Raw genomic sequence first — 12,269 nt, forward strand, 5'->3', positions numbered from 1 at the left:
TTTGTAAGTCTTCAATAAACACAGCCATATATTCAAAAGGGAATGGTCACTGGTAGGGTGTGGGGTACTTTTCAAAATAAGATGTTGCCCTCTAAACAACTGGAAAGGCTAATCATTCATTTCCTAAAGAACTTGTCTCAGTCTTCAGGAAATCCTGAACGTCTTCATCTTTTGCAACAGAATTCCATTCTTGCGATAGCCAGAAAGGGTTCATAGCAAAATCTGAAAATGCAGAAAAACCCAAACTGTGTTTCTGGGACCAAGTGAAACCATGAAACGAGTTGTTATAAAGCAGTAATAATGAAGATTACCACATCAATTAAACACTATTGTCCAGAGTGAAGCCCTGAAGGCCCCCAACATCCCTCAAGTCAAAAACTCGTACCTTTTACAGCCTAACAGCTAGCAGGCCAGATGTAAAGCAAATTGGTCAGCCCAGGGCATCCAGGTACTCCATGGATGGTTTAAACACTACATTTTAGAGGCTGACTTGGGTGAAATAGTAAGGGCCTGTCACGGAGGGAATACAGTTAAGTCTTTTACAAACCAGGACATCATTGGAGAAACCAACATTAACCTCAACTGCCGGGATGGTCTAAAATAGAATATTTGTTAAGGTTTTGAAATATGTAGACACATTACAGGATACTGTCCTCTACACCCCAATTCATATAGTTAAATCCCCTTCATAAGCTGAGCCTAACAGCACAGCACAGCTTGGGATGAGGATGTCCTCTTCCCATAGCAATGACCTAAACAGTCACCTTTTGCTCTTTTCTATTTTAAACGTCCTACATCAAAGGAGCTTTGAGCTGTTCATCTAGCCCTTTCCAATATATACTTGCCTAAGGGCCAGCCCAACTCCCCTTGCAATTGGACCCAAAGCACACTAGCTACTCTGTACGTGAAGGTCATCACTTTGTTTTCCCACGGCTGAGCTCTCCATAAGATTTGCAGGCACAAGGAAACTAAAGGGTGATCTCAAGAATTAGTAGTCTTTGGGGATCCCTAGTTTTTGACCACATTCCCAAAATAAGACATTATGAAAATTCTACTTAATGAGATCTATAACCAAACACTGCCACAATCTCACCGGCACATAAAAGTTTTGGTAAGCTGTAACTTGTGAAACAAAAATGACTGACTTCCATGTGTATTAATTCAAATTGCTTTTTGTTCATTAGTGAAAAGGTCTTTAAATGCTGAAACTTCAAAATCAATTACCCAATCTCTTCAGGAACTTTCTACAAAGTAATAGTAGTATCTTCAGGTGTTTTATACATTTCATGTAGATGCCATCTATACTATACTTACTGCTTAACTATTGTGGATTTTCCCCCCTTCCCCAGTCACTATGAACGCCAAGTAACAGGACAAAAAACTAGCTTATCATCTAAATCCAAAATCAAGAAACGTTTCTCTACAAAACAAGGAGAATGACCCCAGTCAAAAAAAATCTTTACGTTCCTTTATTGGAGCAAGATTCCTGACCAGTATACAGTGATGTATTTACTAAACAGAGACCTGTGCAGAAATTACATACTATCCATCTAGATAGGTTTTCATTACACTTTGCCTATTGATGGAATAGTTCCATTTATAAAGTTTTATACATCAAACAGCTTTGAATTTGACCAGGCTGTCCATTAATTCAACTCTGAAAGAGTTAAGTGGCATTTAATTTTAGCTACTATATTTTACAGCATTAAAAAGCTTAGGCATTAGGTAGCTTCTCAAAATGTTCTTCTATGCATGATGGCATTTAGCAGAGCAGAGTCCATCATCTCACCCAGATTCACACAGACGGGTCTCATTTGAGAACTATATGCTAAATAGCTGGTACTTAGAGACAGAAGTACTCCTCACCTGAGTTTCTTACCACCAATGCGGACTTCTTACTCTGAGAGCCTGTCTTCTTGGCAGCATTTTATAGTGCCAACGAAGACATGCCAGCAATTGCCCCGTGTAACTTGGCATTAGAGCACCAGGTCTCTCTGATGGTGGTGGCAGGCACTATTATTATATCCAAGTAAATAAAGGCCCATTTTTTTAAAAAAATGCCAATTTGAAATACAAATTAAGGGTACAATATACTCAGAACTGAGTTTTGAGCAATCTGGTATCGGGAATGATTTGAAACTTTCAGAAATTGATGGCAAATTGTACCCATGATGTTTCCTAGCTATGGAGACATTAATACATTGATTCAAATCCCTTTACTCAATCCACATAGCCCTGAGGTCATCCTGCAAAGTGCGTATCAAAAAATAGGGAGTTAGCCTGACAAAGTTTGACAATATGTTATACAAGTCAAACCTGTTCTGAGAGAAAAGCATCAAATCCTTTGTGTACACATTTAGTTTTATTGTAACAAAGCAACTTGTACACTTTTAACGTTTAAAACTGAGCATCATCTTTCCTTTCCAGTGAAACAAAAAGAAAATTTAAAAATAAAGAGGAACAAAATTACAATAGAGGATGTCAATTCCGAATAAGATCCTACAGCTTCTGCTGATTCTCCCATCGAGTGGCAGGGCTCAAGTCATCATTAGGAGAAATTTTTATTTTAAAAGTGTCATCTTAAACTGCAAGGATGTCCGTTAAACATCACAATTAAACATGCCAAAGGAGAAGCCATGTTGTCAAAATGCCCACTTAACCCACCCAAACATCTCAAACCCACCCTTTGCTGACCTTCTATAACCCCTTTTTTTTTGTGTTTTTTTTTTCTTTTTTTAAACAAGAGAAAGTAGACAGGTACATGTTGGTAAATGCTAACTGTCCATATTCACATAGAGACACAGTGTAATCTCTGAGCCCAATATACAGAGAAAGGAGGAAAAAAGCTAGAATTCTATGCACTACTACACAGGGGCCTAGCACCCTCCAGCTTCCAGCAGAGCTAAGGGAGCAGAAGGTTTTTCTTTTTTCCCACAGAGCACGGTGGTGTTGATTCCATAAAGTTTTTGTTGCGACAGGAAGGGATAAAAATGAATTTGGAACAGAAAGGGGCAGAGATTCTTTTCCCAATGTATTCTGCTGAAATTATTTCCCCCCAAATAAGGTGAGAACCATGGTGTAAAGGAGAGAAAAGAGACCTCAAAAACAGGGCGACTGAGCACAAGAGGAAAAAAAAAAAAAGACTGCAACTTGCTCCCAGGGACTGGAGAAAATTAAAAAAGGTTGGAATCCATCAATGTTCCATTAGTCATCTTCTCCTTCATCTTCCTGTAAGAAAAAAAGTGGACAGTTCATCTTTAGGGTCATTCTGAAGTCATTCCCCAGCATTCATAGGAACCATGATGGCCTCCACAAACATAACATACTACAGGGACATCTAATTTTATGAACCTATACATCACTGCATCAAACCTTGACTAAAAGACCCAGTGACACTGTTTCAGATAAATTAACTTTTCAGCACTAACCAAATCATTGGCCATCTTTCAGACCTAATCATCCAAACCCAAAACCAATCTACAATAACTATTTTTCTCCTAAACATGCAAATGTTTGTTCTTTGGGAAGATTTCTCAGAATTTGACCAGCTGCACTGTCCGTACTACTTTCGCTAAGAACTGGGTAGGAAAAGAGAATGGAGTAGTCATAGAAACTAATCACAAAAACAGAACTCGTTAAATTAGTGATAAAACAGGCTTATCAACGTTTCTTTCACTCCTGGACAATAAAATAGCTTCCTCTTTTCTGCAAATCTTCCCATCATCAGTGGAGTCAGTTCCATTATACTATACACCTCAAGTAACCTGGTGAAGTCCTTCAAGACTATTTTTACTCAACCAAATTTTCTTTTACCTCTCCTTCCTCCCCCTCATCATCATCTTCATCTTCTTCACCTTCATCCTCATCCCCTTCTTCATCAATATCTTCCAACCCTTCTTCTTCTTCATCATCATCATCATCTTCTTCTCCTTCCCCTTCTTCATCATCCATGTCAGGAACCTTTAAAAACCAAGAGTTAAGATCTTAAGAACTCATTTTCAAATAAATGAGACAAGTACAACCTTGACTAAAACAGTATTTTCAACTCACCAAGTAGTACTGTAGCGGATTTGGCCAAATATCATCTTTGATGACTTCTCCTAACTCATCTGCACCTGCATCAGAATGGTCAGTAAACCAGGTAAAGAAGCTCTCTGGTTCCTCATGCTGTCTCTTCCTGCTGGCTTTATTCTGTGTTTGACTTGAACGTTTCGTCAAATCCTAAAGGAAAATGGGAGAACTTTTGATACAGGCTCTCTACCACACCTATATTCCCTACAATTTAAACAATGAGTTTTTTAACCCAAAAGCAGAACAAAACAAAAAAAAGGACATCCGTATATTATCTACGCTATTATTCTCATCTAAAAGAAATTACAAACGTAAAGAGGAAAGAGTCCTAGCAAAGAGTCCTTTGCATTGTAGGTGTGCAAAGACTTACAATTTTATGACAAGCTTTTCCCCAAAAAGGTACCATTTAAAGTTGCCTTTTCCATAAATTAGTTCCACTTTAACAGCCAGTATCATAACACAGTATGATAAAGTATATTTACTAATTAAATGCAGACATAAATGGACTTTGGGAAGTGGTAAGCCATTTGAAGAGCTCAGTCACCAAAATAGAAACCAAAAAAAATTTAGTCCATCTCTTTAAAAAGTTGCGATTGTAATTTGTAACAGGAGCTCCAAGCTATTATATTTGAGTTTAACACACTGGAGTCTTTTTTCATATTTTAAGGATTCGCATTTAACACATTACCAAAGCACCAAATATTGGTAAATGACTCAACTAAAATCAAAATATACAAAAGGATACTTTTCCCCCAACAATTCCTCAAATACCTTTCCAGATTTCCATTTGATTTCGGTGGACTTTGAAGATGGATCACCACTCTCATTCAGATGAAATTCTTTGGAGAGAACTTTATTTTCGAAGTAAGGATTTTCATCAAAATACTATAATAAAGAATTAGAGGATTAGAAAACAATACAAACAGTTCTTCTAATCGAAGCTCCAATTAATTTCCACAGTGGCAAACAAGAGTTACTGTTACTTACAAAATCTATTCTGTAACCTGATTTTATATCTTCAAATTCTGTCACTTCAACTCTTGTCAAATAATGCAGCGCTTCTTCATCTTCTTCCCCAAGCAGTGCAGACACTAGACCAGCAAATTATAGGTCAAATGAATATTAAACAGACCAGCAGTAACAAACAACTCAAGAGCTTGTTAAAGCACTTTTAAAATTTTCCAAATGTTTGGGTTCATAAATTCATTATCTGAAAACCAAATGGTACAGTATCAAAGCTGTCAAGCTGTCACTATCTTTTATCAAGTAACTGAACAGGAATCCTCACAATAGTCTCTTCTAAATAGAAGGCATTAATTCAAGCCTCCCCTCTGAGTGTTTCAACCTCTGCACATAACCAATCCGTTGGACCGAGTCCTCACCCAAGGTCCCCCCCACTCGTGAACTAGTGGACATCCCATTCTTTAATAAAGCCGCCACAACATACCTTGTGGATGGTTGACAAATGTTGTTACCCAAAAATTTGGGATTTTGGCGATCAATTCGGACCTCTTCTGAAAAAATGGTTGGCGGAGTTTGTTATATTTCTGTTCTACTTTCAAAATCTCCTCACTGGCTTGTTCATTAAGTCTGAAGCAAGTGAAAAGACACATTGATAATGATGGTATTGGACAAATACAAAAATTGCTGAGACTACAGTTATTTACTCGTTAAATTTAGAATAGTGCTAAGTACCTATTTATATAATAACCAAATCACCTAGATTGTAGGTATAAACTCAAGTCAAAACTAAGATGGCAATTTGATCTGCATTACCAATAGGCACTCAATAAATGAGTTCTCAAAATGCTCAGAGAATTTTGGTAAGGTTGTGTATTTAACTCATCTACTGTTACCAGGCTAACTTCAAATGTTCCCCTCAGGCAGAGCAAGGTGGGGGAAGGCTGCTAATCAAGTAACAAAGTTATTAAGGCAAACCAGAGCAATACTGATGCCATAATGCTAAACTTTCAGAAGTCCATGCACTGCAATTCAGACAATTTGTAGCCTTTGAAAGCAAACCCAGTCTTTACAAGGTCAGTATACTCATCAAGAGCTTTCTGGTGACTACAAACATTCCACAAAAAATAACAATGACTCTTCATAGCCCCAACTAAGTTACAATCATCTCTAATCATCTCCACTTAGCCAGTGGATACAGATCTGACCATAGTTTCAATGACCACCAGACCATAAGGTGCATTTCAGAAAAGTTCTCCAAAGTAAATTAAGAAAAACTTTACCTGTCTATTTCATTTTGTACTTCATCAATATGTTCAATTGCTTCTTGCTGTTCTTTTTCTGCAAGAAAAAGATGCGTAAGTCTCAATACTAATTAGAGAATAAACTTAACTGTCTTTGATGTGTTATATCAATAAAGCTGTTTATAAAAAAGAAACTGCCTACAACTACAAGTCATGCCCTCCACGTGTTCCTGCACTTAGCTGACTATTTTTTAATTGAAAGACTATTCACAGATCATGCTACCTGCTAGACTAGAAAAGCACTTCTTAATAGTTACAAGAAAAAGACCAATTGTCATTTATTATTTATCACATTACGTACCTGCAATACACTAGGACCAGCTGTTAACTAGAATACGGAAAGTAACCCATGCCAGTAACAAAAATCAAGACACTACCCATGTATCTCAATGGTAGAATCACTTTTAACAGAAAGCTGAAAATATCCCTCAATGTCTATTTACAAGACACCAGACACGCCTACAAAGACAGGAAAGAGGGAAGGGTCGCAGAACTACCCCACCATCGTGAACACTCGACTTTACCTTCTTAGAATAGAACCCCAAGATTCGTATCTGACCTTTCTCACCCCTCCAACCCAATTTCAGGCGAGCTGATCACAGGTGCGGCCCCACATGATTTTGGAGCACACTTACAGGGAACAAGCATGAAGTCACAAAACTACGAGCCACAGAAAGGTGGAAAAGGGAGTGAGCTTTGGAAAAGAAAAGGTGCCCTTTTGTCCGGTAAAGACTGCAAAACCTACGGAGCTAAGTGGGCGTGAAGGGGCCTGATCGCGCGGTTCATTTCCGGTAACCATCCCGGGTTTTGCAGCCCCCTGCCGAGAAAGCCTTTACAGAAAAGGCTAGGAGGTTTTCTAAGGGCCATTGTAAAGACCCTCCGACACCCTGGTCGCCGCGCCAGCTTTCTCAGCGCGCTGCCGCGACGAGGTGGCCGCCCCACGTGGGGAGTAACCGGGGCCGGCCGGAGCATCCTCCCAAGCAGCCCGGGCCCAGTGCGCGGCCGGCCGCGTGCTTCCCCGAGCCCCCACCCCGCCCCATCTCCAGGCAGAGGGCCGCGTCGGGGCCGGCCTTCGGGTGGGGATACGGGGGCGCCGCCCGCGGGCCGGGCACGAAGGGGGAGCCGCGCGGAGGCCCGAGCGCGGGGCCGCGTCCGGCCGCACCATGTGGCGGCGGCGGCGGCTGATGGGAGCGAGGCATCATGGCGGAGCACAATAAAGAGAGGCTTCTCGGGAGGGAGGGAGGGGGAGGAGAGCGAGGGAGGGGGGAGAGGAAGGGGGGGTCTCCTCCGCCCGCGCCGAACAGGCCGCAGCGCCCCCGCCTCGCAGCGCCGTCCGCCGCCGCGGCGCCACCCCGGCCCCGGCCCCGCGCGCACAAAAAAGGGCGCCGAGGCGCGCGCCGGCCCGTCCGCCCAGCGCCCCCCGCGCTCCCGCGCCCCGCCGGCGGCCTGTGGGCCAGGCGGGCGGCGAAGATGGCGGCGCGGGCCGGCCCCCGCCTCGCCTGCTCCTCACCTGAGGTCTCGTCGGCCCCGTCGTGGTTGGAGTTGAGCTCCTTTTTACTGACTTTGGCCGCCGGCGCCGACATGGTGCTGCTCCGCGGTTGGGGGGGGAGCGGGGAGGGGGAGAGAAGGGAAGGCGAAGGGGGCGGGCAGCGGCTTCCCCTCACGCCACACGCGCGGGCGCTCGCTCGGTCCGGCCGCCTCCTCCCGGCGCCCGCTCGCTCTCCCTCCCCCTAGCTCGCGCGCGCTGCCCTCGCGGCCTGACGACGAGGGAGGGGCTGGGGCAGCGTGCCGGGCCCCGGCCCGGGCTCCTGCTTGCGGAGGGGAGGCGGCGGCGGGCGGGCAGGCGGCTGGGCTCCCTCACTCACGCTCCGCGCTCCAGCTTGCTGCTCGATCTCCCCGAGCCGCCTCCTCCTCCACCTCCTCCTCTCGGCGAGGGGCGGGCGGCAGGGCGCAGGCGCGCCAGGCCCCGCGCGCACGCCCCGCCTTCGGCCGGAGAGGCTCGCGCCGCCTAGCCATTGGTTGGGGCTCCGGGACGAGGGGGCGGAACCGCGGCGAGGAGACACAGGGCCTGGCGAAGAGGCGGGAGGAAGGAACGCGGCGACGTACGGGGCCGGCCCCCCGCGCTGCGCTCCCCTCCCCCGCTTTCCCCTTCTGCAGCCCGACCCGGGACGTTTGCGCGCTACGGGCGCGCAGCGGCCCAAGTGGCAGGGCCTCGCCGGCCAGCACGCAGGCCCCTCGGCAGGCGCGTCACGTGGTGGCGCAACGGCTTCCCTTCCCCGCGGGTGGCGCGGGAGAAGGGTGTTCGCAGCCCCCCAAAACTGGAGGCCTAGTAGTAGCCTGGCTTCACATCGAGACTCAGAAATACATTCACCCCGGGTTCTGCGCCCTGGGACACTACTGGGGAGGATGGAAGGCGGCACCTCCATCCTATTTTCTAGATGGGGAAGCTACTATTCCGACCACTCAGGCTTGTTTGCAAATACCAAAGCTGTCCAGTCCACTCACATGGCTTTTTCCTGGCTTTCAGTCCACGCGAGCTGTGTGCTCTTGAGCAAGTCACTTTTCCCCTCAGTACTATGTGTTATAAAATTATAAAATGAAAAAAAAAAAAAAGGCTCACAAATGAGAACGTTGTGTCAGTGGTGACATTTAAGCAGGGCGGCACTGAAGTGGAAGTCCTCTGAAGGCAAGGAGGTGCCACATTAATCTTCGGCTCTTTCCGGCCCAACTCAGTGCCTTATGCTCACAAAAAACCCTACTCACTGATAAGCGCCAGTCCAAGCAACGTGCAGCAACGTGCAGCAACGTGCAGCAACGTGCAGCAACGTGCAGCAACGTGCAGCAACGTGCAGCAACGTGCAGCAACGTGCAGCAACGTGCAGCAACGTGCAGCAACGTGCAGCAACGTGCAGCAACGTGCAGCATGTGTCTCATTAGGGCCTCATGAGTGACCTATGGGTAGTTGTGTTAAGTTCATTTTGCCCAGTCAGAGATGATGGGACCACCAAAGCCTGCATTAGATGCCAAGTTTTGAACCATTAAGGCCAAGGCATTTCTGTTTAATGCTTTCCAGATAACGCCAACTCGCTCTACTCCCTCCTGCAGGGCCCCAAGACATGGACCACAAAAAGCCTGAAAATCTCTCCCTGGGCGTTTGTAACCCGAATTTGGGGTTGGATTATTTGCCTTCCAGCATGCACATCTTACTACCAACCCTTAAAGCTCAAGCAGTGTCTTTAATGTTCAAGACAGTCCATGGTGAATGATCGATAAATATTAAATAATTGCCATGTAGTTGATGGATACAGAATACAAAAACCTTGGGACTTTCCCAAAAACCCAGAAATTTATCTAATGCTTCCCCTCCAAACCTGATTCTCATCGAGTCCAGGTCAATTCATACCTATCCCAATTGAACAGGCTTAGAGGAAGATTAGTAAATGACAACCAGCTCCCAGAAGAGAACAACAACAATAAACCCATAAACCCAACAATAAACAATAAACCCTGATTTGTAGCATTTGCTGATTTTAGTGGTGTATAAATACTCTCTCCATGCACAATTTCCTCCTACCACTGTGATGTCAGTGAACAGAGTTGGAAAGAAATACCAGGGTCTAAGTGCACTGCTGAAGCATGTACCATGGGCCACAGGCTGTGATAAGCACATGCATTTTCTCATTTAATCTTCATGAAACACAAGGTAGTTATTAATATCCTCATTTCACAGATAAATTCAGTTTTTTTAGTATATGTGCTGCTGAAGTGAGAACATAAATTCAGTTTTTTTTGTTGTTTTTTTAATGCAAGTGGCAGAGACAAGATTCTAAACCAGGCTAGTGGATAGCAAAGCCCCTGCCCTAAGACAGAGTTTTCCCATTTTTTGACATGACCTACAGTAAGATGTACATTTGATTGACATCAGGACCTGGGACATATCTACACAAAAAACAATGCTTACTCTTACTACGTGTGACATAATCCTTAATCTTCTATTTTCTTTAAATGCAGGGAGCACTCCACAAAATGATTTCGTGACCCACAAATAGGATGAAACAGTCTGAAAAACACTGCTGAGGGTTGCTGCTACACAAAACATGCTCACAGGTGTAGGTACCAGTGACCCACAGCATCTCCTAAGTGCCTGATCTGCCCACTTTCTGCAGAGGCTCCAAGGAGCACTTCGGACCATCCTGCCCCTCCTCCTGACCTTTCCCACAGCACCTCAAGATGAACGCAAGGACTCTGCCATAAACAAGAATGAAATCTTACCATTTGAACAACATGGATGGACCTAGAGGATATTCTGCTAAGTGCAATAAGTCAGACTGAGAAAGACGAGTACCACATGATCTCACTTATATGTGGAATCTAAAGAACAGAATAAATGAACAAACAAAACAAAAGTACTATAGATACAAAGAACAAACTGATGGTTGCCAGATGGAAGGGGGTTTGGGGAATGGGTGAAAAAGGTGAAGGGATTAGGAAGTACAAGTTGGTAGTCATGGGGATGTGAAATGCAGTGTGGGGAATAGAGTCAATGTTGTAAAGACTGTGTAGGGTGTCAGATGGGTACTGGACTTGAGGGGGATCGCTTCATAGATTATACAAAGGCCTAACCACTGCACTGTACACCTGAATCTAATATAAACTAATATCGAATGTCAACTATAATTAAAATATATATATGTACATATATATATATGTAGGCATGGGATGTAAAGTACAGCATAGGGAATACAGTCAATGGTATTGTAATAGCTGTGTATGGTGTCAGATGGGTAATAGACTTGGTGGGGTTGTGAGGGGTGTAAATGTCATTCTGATGTTTTGTGCACCTGGAACTAATACAAAAAAGCAGATGAATACAAGGAGCACACACTAGGAAGCAGAAGAGAAAGAGAAAGAGAAAGGGCAAGTGTTTCAGTAAACAAGGGAGTGGCATGGACACACCAAGAGATCATTCATCCACTGTACATTATTCACTGTGGTCTCTTCCCGATTACAACATTCTCTCCTTGGCCTCTTACCTCACTCAGAATTCCTCCCTCTCCTCTCTTTCCCAGCTTCCTTTGAAGGAGAACCCCACAGCTTAAAAACTGGAACAGAGAGATGTTGGTGTTCCCTACAGGGGAGCAGTATCCCAAGATGACCAGGAAATCTTAGCTCGGAGGGCCTTCCCACACACACACACACACACACACACACACACACACGCACGCGCACACACACACACGCACACACACACACACCCCTCTGAGCCTCCTTTATCTGATCTGTAAAATGGGGTTATCTACAGCGCGCTACTGTTATGAGGGCAGGTGGACACAGAAGTGCCTAGCACAGTGCCTGGCAGACCAGTGCCCAGTGAGTGGCATAAGCGGTTATCTGGGTCTAAATGAACCACCACGGAAGGACTGGGGTTGCACTTCTGGTCCTCTTCATTTTCCCGGGAAGATAAATGGAAGGAAGACTCGTGTACATTTTGCTGTTCACGAGTGGCAAGGAATTTACAACCCATCTCAAGAGCACAGACTGTGTGCCACCGCTGTCTTAAGTGTTTACTTCTATTTAAGCCTCACAGCAAGGCTAGCAGATAGGTGCTATTGAGCCCATTTTGCAGAATAGGAAAGAACACAGGTTATGTCACTTGCCCAACAAGGTCACACAGCCAGACAGAGCTAAGTTTCAAACCATGGCCATCCAGCTTTACCACAATGGGGCATCAGCTGAGCAGGTCTTTGCATCCCATTGGACCAAGACCCAGTAAAGTCCTACTTGCCACCAGTGCTCCTTCCACGAGCATAGCTGGACCTCAGCCACATCAGCAAATTAGAAAGATTCAACGACTCCGAGCCCCTCCCTGCTGAGCTGAGCCAGCCTGCTATCACATTTTCCTAGGACAGTGTTATCTTGCCTTCTACCTATCCA

The 12,269-nt window shown here is 44.8% G+C and overlaps 1 protein-coding gene across 1 annotated transcript; it reads right to left on the bottom strand.

The window, feature by feature from the left end:
- Nucleotides 1–1,453: 1,453 nt before the first annotated feature.
- On the bottom strand, nucleotides 1,454–8,263 carry SET (SET nuclear proto-oncogene). The gene is made up of 8 exons (XM_074331132.2): nucleotides 7,846–8,263; nucleotides 6,315–6,372; nucleotides 5,519–5,661; nucleotides 5,059–5,162; nucleotides 4,843–4,956; nucleotides 4,051–4,221; nucleotides 3,814–3,960; nucleotides 1,454–3,228 (listed from the first exon to the last, which is right to left on the bottom strand). Exons 1-8 carry the CDS (start codon nucleotides 7,916–7,918, stop codon nucleotides 3,205–3,207), a joined length of 834 nt encoding a protein of 277 aa, XP_074187233.1. The 5' UTR covers nucleotides 7,919–8,263; the 3' UTR covers nucleotides 1,454–3,204.
- Nucleotides 8,264–12,269: the final 4,006 nt, after the last annotated feature.

The sequence above is a fragment of the Rhinolophus sinicus genome, chromosome 16, assembly GCF_057876585.1.
Source record: "Rhinolophus sinicus isolate RSI-liver-muscle chromosome 16, RSI-T2T, whole genome shotgun sequence".
Classification (NCBI taxonomy): Eukaryota; Metazoa; Chordata; class Mammalia; order Chiroptera; family Rhinolophidae; genus Rhinolophus; species Rhinolophus sinicus.